We start from the raw sequence: 27,084 nt of genomic DNA, 5'->3' as shown, positions 1-27,084 counted from the left end.
GGGACAGAAGCAGAGGCTCCTGTCAGGTGCTGTTCCCCCCTCCTGGACCCAATCCACCAATACGGGGCTGCACAGGCCTGCACTAGCAATTTTGCAGGTGCAGGCCCAAGTAGCCCCATAGCTGCTGCTGGAAGTTTCACCATGGCAAGGGAACAAATGTCCCCTTACCTCTGAGAGACTTCCATCAGCCTCATTGCCTGCACTGACTGGATACAGCAGTGGCCATTTCAGCACCACTCCATCACAACACGGGCAGATTGGGTTGTAAGTCCCCTACATTTGTACCAGTTCCGTTGTAGGTCTGTACCTCAAAGCACTTGGCTCTTTCTGGCCCAGCATTATTGTGCCTGCATGAGACTACCACAAAGGACACACGGTGCCTCCACAAGAGTGTCCAAGCAGTCACGTATATAAATCAATTCAGTTTGTGTGCACCAAAAAAGAACCGAGTGCGCCTATCATATATTATTGTTTGGTCATCAGAGAACAGTTACTGTTTGCACTCCTATAGATTGTACAAATTTTTTTTCAGAAAAGCATATAATATGCTTTGGCAAAGGCAGCTGACACTAAGGTATGTTTTATCCAGAGTAGTAAAATTTTAATATCGGTATTCTGTGTGTGGGTTAAAAGGGTAAATTTGAATTTCTTTGGTGGAAATTCAAGTCTCTAAAGTTTATTCAAGGCAATTTCAGTTGTGCCATTATACAAACCAGTGGCATAGCCACAATTCGAATACTGTACACAGTTCTGGTCACCACACCTTTAGATAGTGTAGAGCTGGAAAAGATGATAACCAAAGTGATCAAAGGACTGAAATGCCTCCCTTAAGAGGAAAGGTTACTATGTTTGGGGCTTTTTAACTTGGGGAAAAAATTCAGTTGGGGGAAATGTGACCAAGACAGATGTATGTGTGTATGCATTCAAACTTTAGAAGTTTACATGGTGTGGTGTGGGTGGATAGAGGAAAATTTTTCTCCCTCATACAGTACTAGAACCAAGGGCCATTCAGTGTTACTGAGTGGTGGGAGTTTTAGGACAAAACAAAAGGAGATACTTCACATAGTAAGGAGGTACTTACTCCATGGAATTCTTTACCACAGGATGTGGGGATTGGTAGCTTGGATGGCTTTAAAAAGGCAAATTCATAGAGTACAGGTCTATTAACGGCAAATAGTGATGATGGCTGTGCACTACCACTAGGTTCAGCGGCAGTAAGCCTCCAAATAGCAGGAGCAGTGCTGTTGGGGAGCAGTGATGTGTGAGCCTGTATGCCTTTCTCTCCAGCTGGTAGACTGTCCAGATGCAGTTAGTGGAAAAATATGGACTAAATGGGTTGCTGGTATGATCCAGCAGGGTTTTTTTACGATTAAAGAGCTATTGCTCTAGTCCAGTGGTTCTCACACATTTAGCACCGGGACCCACCAGGACAGAATGAGAATCTTTCGGGACCCACCAGAAGTGATGTCATGACTGGAAGTTACATCATCAAGCAGGAAAATTTTTAACTATCCTAGGCTGCAATCATACCCACACTTACCCAGGAGTAAGTCCCATTGACAATCATTGTTAAAAGCATATACAGAGTAGCCTGTTCAATGTACAGGCCTATGACATTTCCTCAAATGCAGTCACATACCTTGGGAGCATCAATTCTAATATATTAAAAAATAAAATATTGAAATGAACAGGGACCCACCTGAAATTGTCTCGTGACCCACCTAGTGGGTCCTGACCCACAGTTTGAGAAACACTGCTCTAAGAATATGAACACCTGTCTAACCTCACAAGAACAGCTTTTGGATGATTTAAAATAACCATTCAGATGATTGTGCAAAAACAATAATGAAACTAGAGTATTTTGGAAGGTCTATCTTTAGATTGCAGTTTCAGTTTAGGCATACACTTTGCATTGAATAGTTTATTGTACATTTTAAAGCACTAGAACAGGTGTACCCCTATCTGTGGAGAATACATCCCCCCACAGATACCAGAAACTATGGATAAGGGGAAACCCTATTCCCCCAAAGTGATAAGGTGTCTTGTTTGAACAAACACAGTATGCAACCAGCTTATAGCTACATGAGCAGGCAACCAGCCTGCAACCTAGAAGGGAAACTAAGGAGACAATCCTATACACACTTTCCTAAAAGTAACCCCACTGAACATAGTGTGACTCACTTCTGATTAGATATGCATAGGATTGCAGTTTAAGAACATAAGAGCAGCCCTGCTGGATCAGACCCAGGGCCCCTCTAGTCCAGCTTCTTGTATCTCACAGCAGCCACCAGATGCCTCAGGGAGCATACAAGACCCCTTGCATCATGCTGCCACTCCCCTGCATCTGGCATTCCATTTACCCTCACACACACCCCCATGAAGACACCAGACTTTACTTGGTTAACCTGGGCCACTTTATTAAACACAGGTGACCAGTTTTTAACACATGAAACCAACACACGTTTCTTTCATTGCCAGTCTGGGGTAAGAGCATTCATGTCCTGCTGCTTGTTACTCTTAGGGCACAATCCTAGCCAGGTCTACTCAGAAGTAAGTCCTATTGTGTTCAATGGGACTTACTCCCAGGAAAGTGAGGTTAGGATTGCAGCCTTATAGCCCAATCCTATCCACACTTTCCTGGGAGTAAGCCCCATTGACGCTAATGGGACTTACTTCTGAGTAGACATGCATAGGATTGGGCTCTTAGTCTCTGTTGTAGGCTGCTTGCTTGCTCATTTGGCTAGAAGCTTTCTGTTTATAGCCTTAGTTCAAGTAGGACACCTTATCACTTTGGGAGAATGTAATCAACGTAAACGAAGGTGTAATGGGCCGTGGGGAACAGCAGATAACCAGATCTGTGGATTTAATGGGGGATGCCTGTATGTTTAGATACATATAAACACAGGTGTGTTAGGATCCATCCTGAGTTTGGGGAAGAAGTCTGTTGCTATTTACAGTGCCTGTTTAGCTTATCATACTGTCTGGTGCAGAATTTTGGTTTCTTGTGTATCTGTTCTTCACAGCCTGATGACTTACCCATAAGACTTATGGGTTCCTGGTCTGAAGTCAGAAATATAATCTTTAGCAAATCAGTGAGTATCCTAACCTGTACATGTGAACAGAATTGGGGAGGGGAGGGGGCAGTAAGTTAAAGCCAGTTAATGTTGGTGTTTCCGATCTTGCCTGATCTCGGAAGCTAAGCAGGGTCAGGCCTGGTTAGTACTTGGATGGGAGACCGCCTGGGAATACTGGGTGCTGTAGGCTTATGCCATAGTCTTTCGAGACTGAAGGTTGCCAACCAACCATTTTCCCCATGTCTTCTCTCTCTTCTCTGGTTTTAAAAACTTGCACTCTTATCAAAAGGGTTTTTTTGGTTGCATCCTGTAATTATTTAAGTGGAAAAGTTACATTACTTGCCCGTATCTACAGTAGATATGGGCAAGTTTTGGATTGTTTTTTATTGTCTAACAATAAATCATTCAATGATAATAAAACAGATTTTTTTTTCTTCAATTCAGTAACATGTCTCCAGTACTTGAACTGTCAGTTAACTGTCCTAAAGAAAAACTTAACGTATATGTTCACAACTGAATACTCCTTCGGTTATCAACAGTTTCGGTTTTATTTCTCAAGCAATTTTTTCAATAATTAGTACAAGAAGTCTTAAAGATCTGACCGAACTCCAAATCCAGGCCCTTTGGGGGGTTCCGTCAGAGATGTCAGACCACCAGCTGGCTCACAAGAGAAGCGCCCACTCCTGAAAAGGAAGAGAACAATTAACTGCTAAGCATTACTCAGTACTGCACCAATCTTCAAATATGAACTGAAGTCTGACTCATCCTTGGTCTGAGTTTCTTTTAAATAGAAAAGCATCTTTGTGAAAATATGCACCAGCTAGTACATTGTAAATCAGTCAAACTGCCAAATGTATACTGTTGTCTGCAAACTTAGCCATGCATATTTGAAGCCAATGCATAAGATCTGTATCAGTATGGCTAACAGTGTGGATTAGTGTATTTTACTGGTTCAAGCTGGATATTCCAAAATACATAAGCTACTGCAAAACTTCTGCTAAGTCACCATGTAACTTGGTAAGATTCTAAGAGAAACTGCTTCCCAAAAAATGAAATTTGAGTCACATTCTGTTGGCCAAAAAGGCGGGGTATAAATTAATAAAAATAATAATAATAAATTCTTTTGTCATTTCAGTTAAATTACAAGAGGGGCCTTGGTATCCATGGGGGATCCATTCTCAGACCCCCTGCGGATACTGAAAATTGCGAATAAGAAAATCCATTATTTTTGGCCCCACAAGCCCTCTAAGAGGAACTGGAGCTGTGCTTTGCAAAATCCATTGATAAGCAGGCTCCATCTGTAGTCCCAAATCCGTGAATCCAATATAGTAACTAAAGGTATTTTTATTTGATTTCCACATACATTTCCGCAGCTTAGCTGCTCTGGAAGCCCTAGATGGGTATACATTTGAAATAAACTACAGGTGTGCGTCACCACAGTCATCAAGTGATGCTGACTTTAAACAACATCAGCTGTTCAAAACCTCTGGAGCTGAGGGGAGCTCTTCTGAGTCCCACAGAGACCACGCATATCGGCATGCAGCCTCTGTGAGGCTCAAAATGGCCCCGGAAAATGTGACTTTTTCGTCTTATAAGCATGCTGAGGCCCAGGGAACCCCTCCAGGCCTCAGAATGCCTTATAAGGCGAAAAACGTCACTTCCAGTTTCTTGAGGAAACCAGAAGTTGCAATTTTTCAGCCATTCTCAGCCTCGCAGAGACCACACACCATATGCACTGCCTCTGTGCAACTCAGAAAAGCATAGCTCCCCTCAGCTCTTGAGGATCGATGGGGATGGACTGTGGCATATGCGACCTATCGCTGGTCAGAACGTCACTTAGTGATGTTCACCTGTATGCGTTTTAGCCTGCAAAATAAATCTTAGTCCACATCCAGCTACATGGAATCTGTTTTCCAATACAGGTATGCTCCGCATACTGATGTTCTGGTGAATGACAGACTGCATATACAATGGCAGTCCCATAAGATTATAATGCAAGTTTGTAGCCTAGGAACAATAGACTACCAGATTGCCCTACATTCACACAACTACACATAGGTTCACACAACTACAAAATTGCCTAGTGACATGTTCCTCAGAATGTATCCCCCATCGTTAAGTGACATACTGTCTGTATATGAAAAGCAAATCTTATTCGGTAAATAATAATAATAATAACAACAACAGTATTTATATACCGCTTTTCAACTAAATGTTCACAAAGCTGTTTACAGAGAAAAATCAAATAACTAAATGGCTCCCTGTCCCAAAAGGACTCACAATCTAAAAAGATGCAAAAAGAATACCAGCAGACAGCCACTAAAACAGACAGTGCTGGGGTGAGGTGGGCCAGTTACTCTCCCCCTGCTAAAAAAAGGAGCACCCACTTGAAAAATGGGTGCCTCTTACCCAATTAGCAGGGGTTCATGCTTTATCCAATGATGTTTAAACATTTACACACATCCACCTTTCTCATTCTCTTGGCAGTTTAACACTGGCTCTAAGCTGGCACTCAATGTCACCATGGCACAAAAACCGAAGAGTCACAGGAAAAAAAGTTTATATTAATAAGGTTATATCCAAAGAACACAAAATAGAAGGAAGCCTGTGGAAGGGGACATTCCTAACTCCTCACTACTGCAGCTCCACTACATTTGTGAGCAGTGGGGGACCTTCAGTAACAGCATGGTATGTGAAAAAGGAATCCTTCAAACATCAGGAGCAATCCTTTCCCAAGCTTCCTGCCACTTCTGCTTTTCTAGATATAGATTTACTTTTATCTTAGCATTTGAACATCAAGATAGGAACATTTGGAGCTTGAAAAGCCAAGTATCACATCATGCAATGTTAGATTGCTTAGTTCAGCATTAGTTTTGTCCCACTCTTCCATAACATTATCTATACTGTATTTTACAAACACACACAATACAAACCTTGGGCCAGGTTTTGGAACTTTTCCAGCTTTTAGTTCATCAATTATGTCTTCAATGTCTTTTGTTGCCAGATCTTCCTGTAATATGAAACAAGAAAACACAGTATTATACAAAGAATTTATGTAGCCAATAAGACTATTCTTCACAAGATCTTAAAAAAAGATTAAGAGTGTCTAAAATCCTGTCGTCTTATACCACAGCTGTGGAATTGAAGTTTAGCTTGCAGACACCCTATAACATAGTAATATAAGATCCAAGATGGTTTGGGAGTTAGACTTAAGGCTTGGGTGATCCAGGTTCAAATCCCTGCTCAGCCATGAAGCTTTCTGGGGTGTCACTATCTCACAGCCTCACCGGATTGTTGTGAATACAAAAGGAGGGGAGGAACTATGTACACCACCCTGAGCTCCATGGAGGAAAGGCAGTATAAAAATATGACAATAAGTAATATTTACACTGATATGTCAAAATCTGTAATCATCGTTAAAATTATAGTTTTGAAGGGATGCAGATTTTCCCCATCTCATAGAATTCCTAGTAAATCCCATAATTATCACTACTATGCAAGTTGGGTTTTATTGTTTAGCACTGATATACTATTTACACAAGCACTACAAATATTCAACTTCATAGTCGACCAGTTCCCAAACAAGTCTATAAATGGTGAGAGATTTATCCTTGAGCAAATGTTTAGCAAAGTTATTTCATACTCCTGTTTTCTAGTTCTAAAATAAGAGTACGTTAAACTTAATCCCCAAAGAATAGTGGTGTATTACTGTCACACTTACATAATAATTATCATTTATTTGTACCATTGGTGCATTTACACAGGCACCCAAGCATTCCACTTCAGTCAGTGTGAACAGTTTATCAGGTGTTGTTTCCCCGACTTTTATACCTGAGAGAAGAGAGATGAGTATGTTTGTGGTTTATGAGAAATCAAAGCAATATAACACCATAAAAAGCTGGTGTAAAATAGTGAATAAAAGAATGAGGCCCAAATCCTAACCAACTTCACTGCGCTGGCACAGCTGTGCCAGTGGTGTGTGTGCTGCATCCTGCAGTTGGGTGGCAGTCATGGAGGCCTCCTCAAGGTAAGGGAATGTTGGTTCCTCCAGGCCTCCTCAAGGTAAGGGAATGTGCCCTGAGTTACACCTTAGACCAGTGGTTCTCACACATTTAGCACAAGGATCCACTTTTTAGAACTGTCAGGACCCACCAGAAGTGGTGTCATACTGGAAATGACATCATCAAGCAGGAAGAATTTTTTAACAATCCTAGGCTGTAATCCTACCAACACTCACTCAGGAATATGTCCCATTTACTATCACTGTTATAAGAATATACATAGTAGCTTGTTAAAAGTACAGGTCTGTAACATTTCCCCAAATGCAGTCACATACTATGGTAGCATCAAATCTAATATATTAAAAATAAAATATTGAAATGAACGGGGACCCACCTGAAATTGGTTCACAACCCACCTAGTGGTTCCAACCCAGTTTGAGAAACACTGCCTTAAACTTCTCTGAGTTGAACCTCACCTCTGCCAGGAACTTATAGGTAGCCTTAGGCAAGCACTCTCTCATACAGTGCAATCTTATGTGTATCAATTCAGAAATAATAATTTTGTATAGCACTTTGTATTTAATGGGGCTTACTCCCCAGTAAGTGTGTAGGATTGCAGCCTTAGCTCCCTAGATGCCATATGAAAATAATACCTATTTTACAGGGTTGTTGTAAGGATTACATTGAGCACACAAAGTGCTATACAAAACTATTATACAGCAACAAATTTCCTAGCTATTTGCCCCAATCTAGCGAAGGCAGTGGTTCCCAAATGTTTTTGGCTGGTGGCTCTCGATTAGGGCTGCAATCCTATATACTGTATAGGGTTGCGGTTTTCAAACTCTCCAGGAGTTTGGAAACCGCAGTAAGTCCTTGCAGGAGAGAGGAGGGGAGGCAGGCAGCAGGGGCAAGGCAGTGATGCAATTGCCAGGATCGCATCACTCGGGGCTGCAGGGACTGGGATGTACTCACCAGTCCCTGCAGCAGCCATCCTGGGGTGCAGGGAGCCCTGCGTGAGCGTCTGCAGGGCTCCCCTGGCTTCTAAAAGTGAAAGTGGAGCAATCGCGCTCCTGGTTTTGCAGAGGTGGAGCGCGATTGCTCCACTTTCACATTTAGAAGCCTGGGGAGCCCTGCAGGCACTCTCGCAGGCCTCCCCACACCCTAGGACAGCTGCTGCAGTGATTGGTGAGTGCATCCCAGTCCCTGTAGCCCCCTGAGCGCTTAAGGGGGCAGAGGTCAGGGCCCTCAGACTGGGGCGACGCTCCAGTTTGAATACCACTGGTAAAGGGTAACTCTTGTTAGGATTCTCATGAGGATTCCAGGAGGCTCCCTGAAGAGCCACAGCTCACAGTTTAGGAACCCCTGAACTGAGGGAATATGCACATGGAAGCAGGTTCTATGCATATAACTCTAGCTCAAGGGTGGGCAAACTTTCAACTTTAGGGATCCTGGATCTTTAACAACTGTATAGAAGAGGAAATTTCAGCAAGTGCAGCTTGTCATCTCACAGATGACATGCTGAATGCAGACTGGTACATGCAAATACCAACCCAACTGAGCATCTGGAGTTGCTAAATAACACATGCACAGTCCTGGCTGCTGATTCAGATTGTGGAATCCAGCTTCTCTTACAATATCCACACTGTTTGATCTTGACCATGGTACGTCTGACAACTACCTCAGTTTTAAGACCATTTACAAATCTGAACTATACTGAAGAACTGAATCTCTAAAGATAGTCCGAAGGACCTCAGAGGTTACAATATTTGCCATGAATGTAGGAACTGCTACACTGTGCAAGTACCTGAATGACAGTGGCATTGCTCAGGCCCAGTCCTAGCCAAAATGCTGCCTGATGCAGCTAGCAAATTTTGCTTCCCCCCAAAAGCCTTGTGTGTGCCCCAGCCAACTTGCTCATACGTGGCAACCTGACCCCTTGAGTGCCTAGCATGCTCTGCTCTTGTTTATTTTATGGACACTCTGAATGACTCACATGGCTATTTCAAGTATTTCTGCATTTTCTAGTTCTCCAAGTCATATGGAACTTGCTTCTTAAATATAGTAAAACTACTATTCAAAATAGACTAGTGACCAGAAAAAGAGTGTACATTTACTAGCTTTAATGTGGACTTCTTACATATAAAGAAAATATTTCCAATTTTTGTGCATGCAAACTTTTATAGTGATGAATATTATTTTCCTCAAGCAGGCCTACTCCTCTGCTTTCACTATGATTCCAAAATTGGTGCAAAATCCAGGTAGTGTTTAACACATGCTCAGAGCAAAACAGATTTAAGTTATACAACTTTCACATTCATTTTTTAAATACCAATTTTGAGTACATTTACTCAGTGCACACTAGAGATTGGCTTGCTTTACCTGAACACAGTTTGGATTTGAGTACCAAAGAAGCAAACTACATAGCTGTAGCACAGAAAATAACAGTCTAAATTTAAAGTTTTGGAAACCTATCAAATTCACTGTAAACTTCCTATCAAGGAGTCATGCCTCACACTTGAGAATGGAACAAGTTGGAACTCAATTTCTTATTAAGTTTCAAGCTTTTAAATTGCCAAAAAAGGCTATTCCAATGCAACTTTTTAAACATGCTTCTTGATTATATACTATAGTAGTGTTTGTTTTTTAATTCTCATGTTTTATACTCGGGTGCAGAGCCCTGCTTCTTTTCTTGGGTGTTCTCTCTTCTGTGTTAAGATTATTGTACGTGCACATTAAAACCTTAAAGCCTTACAACAATCTGGTGGATTATTTCAGACAAATATGGAATTAATGTAGCACCTGGTTATAATATGCAGCTCTCTAATTTTTCATTTCTGTGGGCATATTCTTGCTCAAATTGCAACTTTCATTTCCTAACTTGGCATACTGGCCTTTCAAACCACTACCACTTGATTTTCTAGGACTGTGTGATTGTGAGCACCCCTCCCATTTTGTTTTATAAAATACCTTACAGACGCCAGTCCCAGCCACCGATAGCTCAACATCCAGCTGGCTCACTTTTCACTGACATTAGAACAACAACAACAACAACAACAGTATTTATATACCGCTTTTCAACTAAATGTTCACAAAGCGGTTTACAGAGAAAAATCAAATAACTAAATGGCTCCCTGTCCCAAAAGGACTCACAATCTAAAAAGATGCAAAATGAATACCAGCAGACAGCCACTAAAACAGACAGTGCTGGGGTGAGGTGGGCCAGTTACTCTCCCCCTGCTAAAAAAAGGAGCACCCACTTGAAAAAGTGCCTCTTACCCAATTAGCAGGGGTTGGTAGAATAATTGGTAATTGGTAGAATAGCTCAACCAATCATTTCCTGAGGCTTCACCAAATCAAATAAATTACTGCATTACAATATACATTGGGTTAAATGAGAAAGACATTACAGTAAATAAAAATTAGTGCATTACAGGAAAAAACATGTTTGGTATCATACCAAGCTTTTTCTGAATGGCTTCCAATATGCTATCAGAGTCTTGCAGCATACAAGGTGTAGTGGTGCAGATCTGAATATGGTATTTTCCAACAGGTTTACGATTATACATTGTATAAAAGGTTGCTACTTCATAGACTCTCATGGGAGGCATCTGTAGAACCTCAGCAACCTATAACACATGAGAAGATGATTTTATCCTTTCAGGGCATTAAATACCATAAGTAGTTTGAACAGATACCTATAACTTCAAAAGCGATTACAATACCAACTATGATCTGAATTCTTATCTCAATCCACTTTTGCCCAGCCCAAAAGTGTACTCATTTGGTCCCTGTTGCATATGTATAACACGGGGCAGAAATGGCTTAATCCAGAACTTTTCATAGAATGCAGTACTACTCAAGAGTTGTGGGTGCTGCCATGCATAACATGCCAATACAATCCCTTTCAAGGATTTGTGTTATAAAATAACCTTCAATATTAAATCTTACAGATCATTAGTTACACAATCACACTGGTGGGCATTAAGAAATCTCAAGTGCTCAATTTAAGAACTAAAACATTTTTTTGTGGACTAGGAAGCCTCCTACCACTCCTACACTTCTGCAGCTCTAGGACACTGTCCACATAGTGGGAAAAAGAGGAGATACTTCTATTCAGAGGCCCATTTAAAAATATTCATTATACAACTTAATTTAAAAATTCAGAATATAACTTTTTAATCTTTTTGGTTTTAATAAATGAAAAGGACTACTAGTGTTAGTGTTACATGTTTCATATAGTTTTGCACCGTATCTAAATCATATTAATAACCTGTTAAAGAAAGTAGAATGTTTTTGCAACAGCAGTAAAATTTGATAGCAAAAAACCGTTTTCAAACAAGAACACTAAAATACCTTATTCATAGCCGATATAGGTAACCATCCATGTTGTCTTTGGGCTAGATCCAGCACTGGCATCACAGCAGCAGATTTGTGTCCCTCTGGGAAGTTGTTTACTATTGCCTCTATTCTCTGTTAAAGAAAGCAAATAAAGAGCCTAACGTTTCAGTGAGCTGTCAGAATCTGGGTTGTTTTGTCTTTTTTAATCCATCATGACATACCTTATAGTTTTCAGGTGTAAAATCGAATGGGGTGCTTGGATTATTTTCAGCTGTATCTCTGTGCTATATGAAAGATAAAACAGAAGTACATATTTTCAAGCCATACCAGAACACCACTCATTTCAGATGTTTGTTACTTCTAGTAGTTGCAGCAACCTGGATAGTTACAACTTGTCACGTAAGTATGGTAAATGCACTTGGAAAGATCCGTCTTCTACTCAGCTGTTACAGATTTGAAACCCTCTGCATCTGGTTAGCCTGTTTCAGATGACATGGTGGAAATGAAATACTGCTCCCTACAGTTTAAACAGTCTCAACTTGCAGCTCATTAAATAAAGCTATTAAAGACCTCAGTGAACTGTTAAGAACAATGGCTACAATTCTCCATAATAATTATAAGCATAAATTCAACTGAAATCCAGAACATTTTGCTGTAGTAGTTGCATGCAAGATTGCAACCTGGAACTGCAAGACTGAGCACTGAGGCAGGTGGTGTGGACTAGGAAGAAAAGTTAAACTAACTTCCAGCGTGACCTTATAATAGTCATTCCTAATCTCTACTTAAAAATATTATTCCAAAAGTATAAGCTCTAAGTATCCTTACACACACACACACACACACACACACCCCTGATTTAAGCTATACAGGTGGGACATCAGTATCCACTGATTTGGCATCCACTGATAGCAGGGTCCACCTTTAAATACCTTGTAACAAGGAAAAAAAGCACCAAAATCAAATTTTCTACCTTTGTGCTGTTAAACAGCACTGGCTGTAAGCTTCTCAGAGTTAAAGATAGCTTTAAAGACCCACTTCTGAATTTCTTGCTCCTCCATTGTTGCCTCAGAATGGACTGGTATAGATACTATATACTGCATTTAGCCACTAGATGGGGTGAATAATGGGATCTAATGGAATCTAATTTAATTCCATTATTCACCCCATCTAATGGCTCAACGAAATACAATGTCTGTACGGATACATTCTGGGCCAACAATGGAGGAGCAAGAAACCAGAAAGTGGGCCTTTAAAACTATTTTTACACTTACATGATATCCACAGATTTTTTTTTGTCCACTTGGGGATTCCAGAACCCCAGTGTATAACAAGTTACAACCTGTACAGGCGTCTCCCATATCCACAGATCCAATTATCTGAAATTCAAAAATGAAAGCAGGAAGTACAGGCAAGGGAGAGGACTGAAAAGAATGCTAACATGTATCAAAGTTCAAAGATGCACAGCCCAATCCTATGCATGTCTACTCAGAAGTAAGTCCCATTTGAGTCAATAGGGTTTACTCCCAGGAAAGTGTGGATAGGTTTGGGCTGTTAGTGTCAAGTTCTTTTTCTCTACCTCTCTTCCTGTAAGTGCCTGTGTTTCTTGCTTTCATTTCGTAGTCGGCAAAGTGCCAGCAAGATCCAGGAGGGCTGCAAACACCAGCAGATAAGTAATTTGAGCAATGGGGGGAGGGACCATGGGGTTTTTTTGAATCTTTTTGTAGGGTTCCCTTTTATCTGTGGTTTCCATATCCACAAGGGGTGGGGTGGAGAACATATCACCATGGATACAGGGGATGTGTGTATATTCTTTAAGATTAATTTAGTTAAGTGCTACCTAAAAGCAACATCTTGTATCTACTTGCCAACTAAAGAGCAGAATCTCCATAGGGTCAGCCAGAATTCAGTTTAATAACTCCCGTCTAGGTTCCTCTGAATAGAATTATGTCCCACATGCATCAAGCTTCCTGGCCAATATCCTGAAGCTTCACTAAACACCACAACTTGACCATTTGTACCAAGAATGTTTCTATTGGAAATCAGGTACTGAATCCAAAAAGATATACCAAATGGAATTCATCTTTTGCTTCCAGTTGAAGGAAGGAAAACCTAAGTGTTGGAATGTTCGTGGCTAGCAGATCTTTCAATATAGATTTACAGTATATATCTTAACAGATGGTTTTTGCTACAGAATACACCAAGTATATTATTCAGTGGCCTGCGCCCACAGAAAATTAATCAGGGTTCCAGAGCTAGCTATCTCATCAAAGCAAGGGCATCTTCTATGCATCAAAAGTAACTCCAGATTCAGTTTATATTTTCAATTAAGCACGAAGCATTCATGATAGTTCAAGATTAGATGGTAAATTCAGCCAGCTAATTCGTCAGCCATTGAACTCCAGCTAGGTCCACCCCCATTATTGTTAGCTGCCATGAGTTCTTCATTTTTATGAAGAAAAGGCAAGAATGAAACACCAAAAATGAGGGAGAAAATGTGTACTGTACAGAGGGGCAAGTAATCATTGCCATTTGCATAATCCTCCATACTGTTTCCATACTGCGTCCGCTCCCTTGAAGCCTTGGTGGCCGACCTGGAGAAGCGCAGGCAGCCAGAGGAGGACCGTGGGGAGACTTCCGGGGACGATCAGGCTTCGTCCCAACCTCAGGCGTGCAGCTCCTCGGCTGCCCAGGTGGGAAGTCTCGGGACTGGAGGACGTCATCCTGGAGAGGAGGGAAACAATCCCCTAGGGGGGACCCCTTCTCCAGGGGATGGGCCCGTATCCGAGCGCACTCGGGATACTCCTCGGCGGGAGGGGGGTCGGGGGCTTCTTGTAGTGGGGGATTCGATTATTAGAAGCATAGAGAGGGGGGTTTGCGACGGATGTGAGGACCGCATGGTGACTTGCCTGCCTGGTGCGAAGGTTGCGGACATCACTTCTCGTCTAGACAGGCTAGTAGACAGTGCTGGGGGAGAGGTAGCGGCTGTGGTGCATGTCGGCACCAACGATGTGGGCAAGTGTAGCTGGGAGGTCCTGGAGGCCAAATTTAGGCTTTTAGGCAGGAAGCTGAAAGCCAGGACCTCAAAGGTAGCGTTCTCGGAAGTGCTACCTGTTCCACGTGCAGGGCCAGCTAGGCAGGCGGAGATCAGGGGTCTCAATGCGTGGATGAGACGGTGGTGTAGGGAGGAGGGGTTTAGATTCGTTAGGCACTGGGGAACGTTTTGGGACAAGCGGGGCCTGTACAAGAGGGACGGGCTCCATTTGAACCAGAATGGAACCAGACTGCTGGCGCATAACATTAAAAAGGTGGCAGAGCAGCTTTTAAACTGATCCCTGGGGGAAGGCCGACAGGAGCCGAGGGGCATCCGGTTCGGGACTCCTCATCCCTATGGGATGAGGATGGGGAGGTTAGAGAACAACAAGACAAAGGCAGGGTAGGAGAAGAAATTGGGAAAGGTAGGGTGATGGGATGTGATAGACGGTTTGGCACAATGAGAGGATGCGGGGGACAAAGGAGCGAATAAGCAGCCCATCCTGGGGCATTCCGTGTATAAATGCTTTTATGCGAATGCCCAAAGTCTACGAGCAAAGGTGGGAGAACTGGAATGTCTGGTGACAAGGGAAAATATTGACATAGTGGGCATAACGGAAACCTGGTGGAATGCGGAGAATCAGTGGGATACCGCAATCCCGGGCTATAAACTCTACAGGAGGGACAGGCAGGGGCGTGTTGGAGGTGGGGTGGCCCTTTATGTTAAGGAAGGGATAGAATCCAGCAAAGTAGAGATTGAAGGTGGGTCCGACTCCACCGTAGAATCTCTGTGGGTTAAATTACCAGGCTTGTGCAGCAATGTAATACTGGGGGCGTGCTATCGTCCTCCAGACCAGAAATCTGATGGGGACCTTGAAATGAGGAAACAGATCAGGGAGGTGACAAGGAGGGACAGGGTTGTAATCATGGGGGACTTCAATTATCCTCATATTGACTGGGTCAATTTGTGTTCTGGTCACGATAAGGAAACCAGATTTCTTGATGTGCTAAATGACTGTGGCTTAGATCAGCTAGTCACGGAGCCCACCAGAGGACAGGTGACTCTGGATTTAATTTTGTGCGGTACGCAGGACCTGGTTAGAGATGTAAACGTTACTGAGCCATTGGGGAACAGTGATCATGCTGCGATCCGTTTTGACGTGCACGTTGGGGGAAGAATACCAGGCAAATCTCTAACAAAAACCCTTGACTTCCGACGGGTGGACTTCCCTCAAATGAGGAGGCTGGTTAGAAGGAGGTTGAAAGGGAGGGTAAAAAGAGTCCAGTCTCTCCAGAGTGCATGGAGGCTGCTTAAAACAACAGTAATAGAGGCCCAGCAGAGGTGTATACCGCAAAGAAAGAAGGGTTCCACTAAATCCAGGAGAGTGCCCGCATGGCTAACCAGCCAAGTTAGAGAGGCTGTGAAGGGCAAGGAAGCTTCCTTCCGTAAATGGAAGTCTTGCCCTAATGAAGAGAATAAAAAGGAACATAAACTGTGGCAAAAGAAATGTAAGAAGGTGATAGGGGAGGCCAAGCGAGACTATGAGGAACGCATGGCCAGCAACATCAAGGGGAATAATAAAAGCTTCTTCAAATATGTTAGAAGCAGGAAACCCGCCAGAGAAGCGGTTGGCCCTCTGGATGGTGAGGGAGGGAAAGGGGAGATAAAAGGAGACTTAGAGATGGCAGAGAAATTAAATGAGTTCTTTGCATCTGTCTTCACGGCAGAAGACCTCGGGCAGATACCGCTGCCCGAACGGCCCCTCCTAACCGAGGAGTTAAGTCAGATAGAGGTTAAAAGAGAAGATGTTTCAGACCTCATTGATAAATTAAAGATCAATAAGTCACCGGGCCCTGATGGCATACACCCAAGGGTTATTAAGGAATTGAAGAATGAAGTTGCAGATCTCTTGACTAAGGTATGCAACTTGTCCCTCAAAACGGCCACGGTACCAGAAGATTGGAGGATAGCAAATGTCACGCCTATTTTTAAAAAGGGAAAGAGGGGGGACCCGGGAAACTATAGGCCGGTCAGCCTAACATCCATACCGGGTAAGATGGTGGAATGCCTCATCAAAGATAGGATCTCAAAACACATAGACGAACAGGCCTTGCTGAGGGAGAGTCAGCATGGCTTCTGTAAGGGTAAGTCTTGCCTCACAAACCTTATAGAATTCTTTGAAAAGGTCAACAGGCATGTGGATGTGGGAGAACCCGTGGACATTATATATCTGGACTTTCAGAAGGCGTTTGACACGGTCCCTCACCAAAGGCTACTGAAAAATCTCCACAGTCAGGGAATTAGAGGACAGGTCCTCTCGTGGATTGAGAACTGGTTGGAGGCCAGGAAGCAGAGAGTGGGTGTCAATGGGCAGTTTTCACAATGGAGAGAGGTGAAAAGCGGTGTGCCCCAAGGATCTGTCCTGGGACCGGTGCTTTTCAACCTCTTCATAAATGACCTGGAGACAGGGTTGAGCAGTGAAGTGGCTAAGTTTGCAGACGACACCAAACTTTTCCGAGTGGTAAAGACCAGAAGTGATTGTGAGGAGCTCCAGAAGGATCTCTCCAGACTGGCAGAATGGGCAGCAAAATGGCAGATGCGCTTCAATGTCAGTAAGTGTAAAGTCATGCACATTGGGGCAAAAAATCAAAACTTTAGATATAGGCTGATGGGTTCTGAGCTGTCTGTGACAGATCAGGAGAGAGATCTTGGGGTGGTGGTGGACAGGTCGATGAAAGTGTCGACCCAATGTGCGGTGGCAGTGAAGAAGGCCAATTCTATGCTTGGGATCATTAGGAAGGGTATTGAGAACAAAACGGTTAGTATTATAATGCCGTTGTACAAATCGATGGTAAGGCCACACCTGGAATATTGTGTCCAGTTCTGGTCGCCGCATCTCAAAAAAGACATAGTGGAAATGGAAAAGGTGCAAAAGAGAGCGACTAAGATGATTACGGGGCTGGGGCACCTTCCTTATGAGGAAAGGCTACGGCGTTTGGGCCTCTTCAGCCTAGAAAAGAGACGCTTGAGGGGGGACATGATTGAGACATACAAAATTATGCAGGGGATGGACAGAGTGGATAGGGAGATGCTCTTTACACTCTCACATAATACCAGAACCAGGGGACATCCACTAAAATTGAGTGTTGGGCGGGTTAGGACAGACAAAAGAAAATATTTCTTTACTCAGCGCGTGGTCTGTCTGTGGAACTCCTTGCCACAGGATGTGGTGCTGGCGTCTAGCCTAGACGCCTTTAAAAGGGGATTGGACGAGTTTCTGGAGGAAAAATCCATTATGGGGTACAAGCCATGATGTGTATGCGCAACCTCCTGATTTTAGGAATGGGTTAAGTCAGAATGCCAGATGTAGGGGAGAGCACCAGGATGAGGTCTCTTGTTATCTGGTGTGCTCCCTGGGGCATTTGGTGGGCCGCTGTGAGATACAGGAAGCTGGACTAGATGGGCCTATGGCCTGATCCAGTGGGGCTGTTCTTATGTTCTTATGTTCTTATGTTTAATATTTTCTAGCATTATGGTAAATGCCATATATTTTCTGTGTCAATATCTGTGCAAGAATGGAATACAAATTAAACACATGTATGGCACAGACTATTTGTGTCTTGCTTCACTGTCTGTTACCGCATAACTGATACTATGTGCAGTTCAGGTTGCTACAGGATACTGAGCTGTTTGACATATTTCTGCCACCTTCATATCTGAGTCAGAAAAAATATGCAAAACATATCATGCCTGCTCTGTGTTTTGTTCTCAAATCATGAAACTAATAGAGGCAACAGTTTTCAGACACATTCATTGAGAGTAGACTTACAAGTGGCTCCTGCCACATGACAAGATCCAAGCAACTAAATTCTGTGTGAGATCCAGGAAAAACAGAGTATGACTTAGAATGGAGTGACTGCTGCTTGAACACTTATAGACCATTAAGAGGTACAACATTGCCTATTTTGTATTCTTATTTTCTAGTACAGAGGTCTTCAACCCAGAAGCAGGACACATCCTGATCTGAGGTGTGTCACAGACAGAACTGCTGCTACTGTTTTGTTTTGAGGCTCAATGACCAATTTGAACAGTTAGCCAAGGCTAGGGGGATTTTTGGACCTTTTGATCAGGTTCCCTTTTATCTGTAGTTTCCATATTCATGGGGAGGGCCAGGGAACATAACCTCCATGATAGGGGAGATGGGGATGACACACACCTGTATACTCTGAAGCAGCTGCTTAACAGTTGGAACCAGCAACTGCTGCCTAGTATTGAGGCAGTTGCCAAGGGTCCAGCTAGGTCTTAAAACATGGCTGGGCAAACTCCAGCCTGAGGACCAGATCAGGTGTTCAGCCAAACCTGTCCCTCCTGTGAACAGGAGTGTTCCGCAGTGCCCTGTGACTGCCAGTCCCAAGATCGGAACATTGCAACGCTCTGGCCCATCATGTCTATGGTGCAATGCCCCAGTGCACATTGCAACCGGGTTTCCACAAATAAGCAACAGGTCACAGTGTCATGCCATCCTGATCTCAGGACTGGTAGTCACGCAGCGCTCCAGAACACAAAGTGCTGGCCGTGCTGGGGAACGCATTTTCGGTGTGCTGCGGTCAGCACTTTGCACACCACTGTCTTACAATATGAGCACATGTAGAAGAGGTATAACAATGCTAGCAGTTGCACTCAACATTCTATGCACAGAAACATCTATGCTCCACAAATTTTTGATATGGATGAGCTTAACACACTTGATACCCCATGTTGTTTTCTACTAATTGTGGCAGCAATTGATCTGTGTCACAGGCTGGCAAGATTGTCTTATCTAAAATAGGCAGAGGTCAGCAACATGCAATGTAACATTACACAAAACAGGCCGGGTTTCTTGAATCCTACTACTTGACGTTATCAGTGCTTTTCAACCTCTTCATAAATGACAGGATTGAGCAGCGAGGTAGCTAAGTTTGCAGACGACACCAAACTTTTCTGAGTGGTGAAGACCAGAAGTGATTGTGAGGAGCTCCAGAAGGACCTCTCCAGACTGGCAGAATGGGCAGCAAAATGTCAGTAAGTGTAAAGTCATGCACATTGGGGCAAAAAATCAAAACTTTAGATATAGGCTGATGGGTTCTGAGCTGTCTGTGACAGATCAGGAGAGAGATCTTGGGGTGGTGGTGGACAGGTCGATGAAAGTGTCGACCCAATGTGCGGTGGCAGTGAAGAAGGCCAATTCTATGCTTGGGATCATTAGGAAGGGTATTGAGAACAAAACGGTTAGTATTATAATGCCGTTGTACAAATCGATGGTAAGGCCACACCTGGAATATTGTGTCCAGTTCTGGTCGCCGCATCTCAAAAAAGACATAGTGGAAATGGAAAAGGTGCAAAAGAGAGCGACTAAGATGATTACGGGGCTGGGGCACCTTCCTTATGAGGAAAGGCTACGGCGTTTAGGCCTCTTCAGCCTAGAAAAGAGACGCCTGAGGGGGGACATGACTGAGACATACAAAATTATGCAGGGGATGGACAGAGTGGATAGAGAGATGCTCTTTACACTCTCACATAACACCAGAACCAGGGGACATCCACTAAAATTGAGTGTTTGGAGAGTTAGAACAGACAAGAGAAAATATTTCTTTACTCAGCGTGTGGTCGGTCTGTGGAACTCCTTGCCACAGGATGTGGTGATGGTGTCTAGCCTGGATGCCTTTAAAAGGGGATTGGACAAGTTTCTGGAGGAAAAATCCATTACGGGGTACAAGCCATGATATGTATGCGCAACCTCCTGATTTTAGAAATGGGTTATGTCAGAATGCCAGATGAAAGGGAGGGCACCAGGATGAGGTCTCTTGTTATCTGGTGTGCTTCCTGGGGCATTTGGTGGACCGCTGTGAGATACAGGAAGCTGGACTAGATGGGCCTATGGCCTGATCCAGTGGGGCTGTTCTTATGTTCGTTCTGGTGAGCAGGGCTAATGCTGTAGCTCAGTGGTTCGCATACTTTGAGGGAGCTTTACTCCCTCAGTAAGTCTTTGTGGGGAAGGGGCTAAGGGGGGCAAGGGGGTGCTTTCCACTTTTATGTAGGTAGGAGCTGCTGGAGGTTGCTGGAGGTGTGCGGAGCCCTACACAGCACTCCAATGCTTGGAACATTCAGTAAAAGTAGTGCCCCTTTCACTGAAGATTCCAAGCCTCAGGGATCACTGTGGAGGGCTGTGCAGGACTCCCCACACCTTCTGCAACCTCCAGCAGCCCTACCTACTTAAAAGTAAGTGAAAGCACCCCCTAACCCCCCATATGAACATGATCCTGAGGATTGCTTCCCTGCCTCTCCCCTTCCTCCACCCCTTAAAGGGACGAGGGAACCTTTACACAAACTGGTGGGACATGATCCATCTGTTCTAGAACCACTGCTGTAACTACTATATTGCTGCCTTTGAACCAGATTTCCTGCTGCTTTTCAATTTACAGGTAGACAGGGTAATGTTTTTCAGCCCCAAATATGATGAAATGGAAATGTGTGTGCAAATAGAGAAGTTACTGTGAAGCACTTTCCACCACAGTTCTTCAAATCCAACAAAATACAACTCTTGTCCTGTACAATCCATGAAGAATGCTTTTCAAGGTAAGTTTCAATAAGACCACATTCTAAAACAACAACTCCTGCACTTCCAAATATAGCAAAACAGTAAGATGTAGAAGGATAAGTTTTTTTAGCTAGAAGATTGAATGTTAATAAAAAACACTTCTCAACTTGCATTTAGTTTGTGTACAAGATTACTTACCACAAACAAGGCTCCTCCACCACCATTGTTTACAGCTGTTTTATGAAAGCATCGGAGCTGTTTCACCTACAAATCATATTTAAGTTAAACACAGAAGGTAAACTCCCCCTGCCACCCACATATGCATAGACATCAAAGATGAAAAGATAGGTTAAATTTCTTTGGGAAAGCAAAATAGGAAATAGTTACTGCCAGGGAAGACTTATACAACCCTGGAAAAGTTATCATCAGGAAGCTCAGAATAAAGAAAGGAACTGAGGCTGCAATTCTATCCACACTTACTTGGGAGTAAGCCCCATTTACTATAATAGTTCTGAATAGACATGCACAGAATTGCACTCTGAGCTTAGTCAACCTTTGACTTTTCATCAATTAGAACTGCTCCTAAATGCCTCTTTCCCACTTGGAACTTCAACAGAGAAAAGCCAAAGCATGACTTCCAATATATTCTGCCTTCAGTGCCTTTTCTACAACACTGAAGCCACAACATATATTTATCTTCACTGAAACAACACTGCAATACTGTATATGGCAGTGGTACTCAAACATTTCTGGCCAGTGGCTCCGCATCATGTTCCTGAGGGTTGGAAGTGACATCATTAAACAGGAAGTGGCCAGAACTATACTAAATATATTAAATACAATATTATTATATTATATTATAATATATACTGTATATTAACTATAATATTATATTAATCATATCATTAATTAAATGCAGATCTTAAAATATTATTAATACACAGCAATATACAAGCTTTATAAATGATCAGCTGCTGATCACTGTTGGAGACAGGATGCTGGAGTAGGTAGATTGTCTGGTCCAGGAGGACTCATTTTTTTAAACTTTGTAAGCATACCAATAGAATTGTTTTATCAAATGAACTTTGTGAACAACCAGTCTGACCGACATTACACACACCCGCCCCTGTGGAGCCCAATCCAACTAGTCATTTCTCCCATTCTCCTTGGATAGGATCGAACCCTTTATTAATTTAATGAAATTAAATTTTTCCAGCAGCTGGTGGGGAAAACAAAAACAGACCATGAAAATATATCAGAGCTGATAAGAGTTTGGTTAGGAAGCTGATTTGTCTCCTATACTAGGAGATGCACAGCTCAAGCCTATGCATGTCTACTCAGAAGCAAGTCCCATTGGAGTCAATGGGGCTTACTCCCAGGAAAGTGAATAGGATTGGGCTGGCAATCACTTCATCAATGGCTTATAAGTATTCCCTTCAAGTAGCAAGATTCATCACTTTAAAAATACAGCCTTTCCTCTTCAATCAAACAACAAGATTAAGAAATCACTTTAAAAACAGTACCCTTTTTCTGCTCCTGGCCAAGTAAAGTGTGTGCTTCTCTCTCTCTGCGCGCCGCCGCCGCCGCCGCCGCCGCCCCCCCCCTTGCCAATTGCATGGAAATAACTTTAAGACCCCTGGTGACTGGTAAAATAGGAACAATTTTATTTGGGGAGGGGGAGGAAAGTGGGAAGGTTTGGAGATTGAAAGGGGGGAGTGGAAGAGGGAGGGGGTTGAAAAGAGAGATTTCACTTTGATGAGAAGCAATCCCAGGCTAGGAACCAACCAAACTAGGAACCAACCAAACAAGGATCATCGAGGGTTAAGGACTGAAAGCTGAGCATGCTCGGTACTTGCCAGATAGGGGTTGGAATCAAGAGCTTTGGAAACAACATGCAGCAAACACAGAAGCAGCAGCCTCCGAGTGGAGGGAGAAGAGGGTGGGGTGGCAACAGACACTCTCACAGCTGAGCAACTCATTTCTTCTGCTTTAAAAAAAAGCACAGAAGGGGGACTCGTATTCTGCCCAGGGGTGTGACTGTATTGCTGTGAGAGGGCATCCAGTGCCTCCCCTTTCAGTTCCTGGCGCCTCCCTAAAGAGCCGTGCCACACAGTTTGAATAACACTAATATACGGGTTCCAAAAATGGCATTTGATAGCCATAGAACCCAAGCTACCATGCAGCAACAAGATTAACCACTACAAATACAATACGTATCTTCTGCAGAACAATTTTTGAATTGTGTTGAATCTCACACTATTTAACATCCTAATTTTAAACCCCATTATGCAGAAGTTCATCCTGTATAATTCATCTCCAAACAACATATTTAGGACGATGGTACTAATCTCAACCAAAGGATCAAGCCTGTTAGGCTGCCCTCTCACAGCACAAGCAAATAACTAAAGATGTGCTATTCTACCCAAGAAAAATAATTTGTATGTCACCCACATTATCTTTGACAAGTTCCTGATCTAATTTCTGTAACAGAAATAACTTGCCTCAACAGAGCTTTTGCAAATTTGCAATCAAAACTAGAAAGCACTTTGAAAGCTTAAAAACAGTGCTACAGAAGTGGTTTGTTTATTTCCAAGCTCTTAACTGATTTGCATGGACCCTGCATCCTAGTAAGCGTGCTTAGGAGTATGCTTTAGGTTTAACTCCACATATACATGTACCAACACCAGAGACCATTATCTTCATAAACATACTCTGTGGGAAACTTTTCTGAAATAACAGTAAAGTTCTAAGTATTTCCTGAGAAAACCACAGGTCAGTGACAACATGAAACAAGTACTACACTTAATTTAACATTAAAAAGCCTAACAGCCCAATCCTATGCTTGTCTACTCAGAAGTAAGTCCCATTAGAGTCAATGGGGCTTGCTCCCAGGAAAGTGTCGATAGGATTGGGCTGTAAATTGACAGAGAGAGCACAGTGGAACTATACTAGCATTGCTGACTGTTGTTCACAGGATAACATGGAAACCGAAGATCAGTGTTCATCTTTGGGAGCTACTTGCTCACTTCCCCAAATCCAGAAATGGTAGTGGCAGTACATTCCCTTCTCTGCCAGCTCGAGGAAGGAGAAAAAGGAGAAAGGAGGAAGCAGTTTGTATGGAACAGTTCTCTCTCACCCCATTCTGTGGTTAATTGGCTTACCCAGGGTACATTCATGCTGCTCTGTGATAAAGATGTTTTTGTTTTTTCTGCTTATAAACCACAGTATTGCCCACAGGACTTAAAGAAGCTAACACCAATATTAAAACAAGAACAGAAACAATAACAGTCTGTAAAACAAGAATCAGCACAAAAGCAAGATGAAAATGAACGTTCTGGAAAAACAACTCAATCCTCAACAGCCCTGTGAAGAATAACTGAATATGACAGTTTTTATAAGAGCTACCTAAAGGTTGGAAGGCAGGGTGCCCACTTAGAGGAGTGGTGGGCACTACAACTAAGATGGCCCAAGTCCCACTAACATACAAAGCAGAGCTTCTGACTTTTTGGGCAGATAGATACCTGAATAAGCAGGCAATCTTAGGACCAAGGCATTTAAATGTAACAGCACCTTAAACTGCAAATGGAAACAAAGACAGTGCAGACTTTATAGCAAAGACCTGATGTGACCCCCACCCTAGAGGCTCCAGACTGTAACCCAGCTGCAGAATTCTGCATTAGTTGTTGTTTCCACAAGCTTTTCAAGTGTAGTCCTGCTTAGAGCATGTGGTAGTAGTTAGTTCAGGATGTGACCAAGGCACAGGCAACAGTGGTTAGAACTATGTTCTTCAGAAAGGGCCACAGCTGGTACACTAGACCAGGGCTAGGCAAACTTTCAACCTTGGGGATCCTGGACCTTTAACAATTATATAGAAGAGGGAATTTCAGCAGGTGCAGCTTGTCATCTCACAGATGACAAGCTGCACCTGCTGAAATTCTCTCTCCTATACAATTGTTAAAGGTCCAGGATCCCCAAGGTTGAAAGTTTGCCCACCTCTGCACTAGACAAAGCTGGGCAAAGGCACTGTTGACTATAGATGCCACCTAGCTTCCAGATGGAAGGTTGCATTCAGAAGTATCCCCAAGCTGAATGTCTTGCTTTTTAGAGCATGTGTTATCCCTTTCAGAAGCTGAACCAGCACAAGTTCTGGGCAGGTCGAATGACAACACAGGAGGGCCAAGCAGATGGGAATACAGTACACTGCACAAAGCAACCCACTCCCTTTCCCAACCCTGTTTCTTCTCTTCAGGACCATTCCTATAGCAGTCTGCTCCCCAGAGAATAAGGCAGCACTTCTCCCTTTTTGCCTGCTTCCACTCCCCACTACTCAGAGGCAGACCAGTTTTGCTTTTGGTCTTGGATGCTGTGTACAGCTATCAAGGCTGATACAGACTTATTCTCAGTGAATCTTATCCTTTTTAAAACATTGCACCTGGCCTCCCAACCCAGATGTAACTGGCAATAACATCACTGCCAGTTACTTCCAGTGGTACTTCAAATAGGTGGACCATGCAAATTGGTACAGAAGAGGACAAACACTGATGTAGTTTAAATCAAATCCATGGATATGTGTGGTTCAAATAAGGTCTGCAGACCAAAACCGTAACAATGGGGGGGGTCCCCTGACTTAAAGTCCTGCACGGGCCATATTAACAGCTGCAAGTCAGGTATCCCCACTGGTTTCCAGGAGGGGGGGGAAGTCTCCAAAACCAGATGCAATCCCTGCACAGACAAGCACATGGGGGTTTTTGAGATGAAAAATAGCAGAGGGGGAAGAGAGGTCAGAGTAGACATTTTCAACCAGTGGCACACTGGTGTGCCACAAATGGCCTGCAGGTGTGCTGTGGGAGTTTGGGGGAGAGTTACTTATTAGTAGGGCCAATGGGGGTGTGAGCCCCCCACCAGCAGCAAGGTGTGTCTTGTTAGTTGCAGCACCTTGTCAAGGCTGACATTCACTGGTTCAGAGGCTCCCACTCTTGCTGCATTCTCAGCTCCTTCCCTCTTATTTATTTTCACATTTCTATACCACCCTTCCTCCAAAGAGCTCAGGGTGGTGTACACAGCTGCTCTCCTCCTTTTGTCTTCACAACAACCCTGTGAGGCAGGTGAGGCTGAGAGAAGTGACTGGTCCAAGGTCACCCAGGAAGCTTCGTGGCTGAGGGGGGATTCAAATCTGGATCTTTCAGGTTTAAGTCCACCTCCCCAAACACTACACCACCCTGGCTCTTACAGATCTGGAAGGCTCCGGCTGAGTCTGGCGCCGTCACGTGTCACTCGATTCTCACGGTGCGGTTACACGTGACAGGCAAATGCGTGCAACAACACCGGGGGGGGGCTTGCGTAGGGAAAGCCGGCTTCAGGACGAAATGGCCTCCCTGGAGAAGGCGCCGCTTAGCTCTGCCCTTCTCCAGGGGAAGCCCAGCCTCCCCCCCGACTCTCAGCCGCCCGCGCAGCCCTGCTCCCCTCGGCCTCCCGTCTGCAGCTCCACCGCGGGGGCGGCAAGGCTGTCAGCGGGCAGGGACGAAGCTCCTCCCTTTCCCAGGAAGGGGAAGGCCGCCATGCCCTTGGCTCTCCTGCCCTCCAACGGTGCCCGCCGCCCTCACGGCTTCCTGGCCCCCTTCCTTACCGAGCGCGCGAGGACGACCCGCAGGGGACCGGAGAGCAACATGGCGACGGCTACCACCACCGCTCCCCACCACAGGCAGCGGCTTCGAGGCTCTGCGCTCAAGATGCCGCGCACGCATGCGCACAAAGAGGCTGCCGGCTGACTGGCAGAGAGGTTGTGGGCGCGCGCCCCCAAGAGGCGAGGCCGGGTAGTAGCCTTCGGCCCTCGGCGTGGTCAGCAGTCCTAGGAAAGGATGCTTCGAACGATCAGTGTTTATACCCCGCTTTTCCACCAGCAACGTTCACAAAGCGGTTTATAAAGTCAAATAAGTCAGTGGCTCCCTGTCTCCAAAGGGCTCGCCATCTAAAGAGATGCAGAAGAACCCCAGCAAGCAGCCACTCCAGAAGACACTGTGTTGGGGTGAAAAGGGACAGTTACAGCCCCAGCAGATCACATCT

General features: G+C 43.9%; 1 protein-coding gene across 1 annotated transcript; it reads right to left on the bottom strand.

Annotated features, from left to right (window-relative positions):
• Positions 1–3,603: 3,603 nt before the first annotated feature.
• NDUFV2 (NADH:ubiquinone oxidoreductase core subunit V2) lies at positions 3,604–26,781 on the bottom strand. Its single transcript, XM_066624044.1, has 8 exons — positions 26,648–26,781; positions 21,220–21,285; positions 11,635–11,697; positions 11,429–11,545; positions 10,533–10,701; positions 6,796–6,905; positions 6,008–6,084; positions 3,604–3,757 (listed from the first exon to the last, which is right to left on the bottom strand). The coding sequence occupies exons 1-8, from the start codon at positions 26,687–26,689 to the stop codon at positions 3,664–3,666; spliced, it is 738 nt and encodes a 245-aa protein (XP_066480141.1). The 5' UTR covers positions 26,690–26,781; the 3' UTR covers positions 3,604–3,663.
• Between the last annotated feature and the right edge of the window lie 303 nt (positions 26,782–27,084).

This window comes from Tiliqua scincoides, chromosome 4, assembly GCF_035046505.1.
Source record: "Tiliqua scincoides isolate rTilSci1 chromosome 4, rTilSci1.hap2, whole genome shotgun sequence".
Classification (NCBI taxonomy): domain Eukaryota; kingdom Metazoa; phylum Chordata; class Lepidosauria; order Squamata; family Scincidae; genus Tiliqua; species Tiliqua scincoides.
This window is presented reverse-complemented; position numbering and strand designations above follow the sequence as displayed.

What these genes read in the sequence shown, in the direction of transcription:
- NDUFV2 (XM_066624044.1), bottom strand. Translation starts at nt 26,689, where the DNA reads ATGTTGCTCTCCGGTCCCCTGCGGGTCGTCCTCGCGCGCTCG. An exon ending in GTGGAGGAGCCTTGTTTGTG is followed by an intron (nt 11,698 to 21,219) that starts GTAAGTAATCTT and finishes TCTTTCATATAG; the next exon opens with CACAGAGATACAGCTGAAAA. An exon ending in AGCCATTCAGAAAAAGCTTG is followed by an intron (nt 6,906 to 10,532) that starts GTATGATACCAA and finishes CTCTTCTCTCAG; the next exon opens with GTATAAAAGTCGGGGAAACA.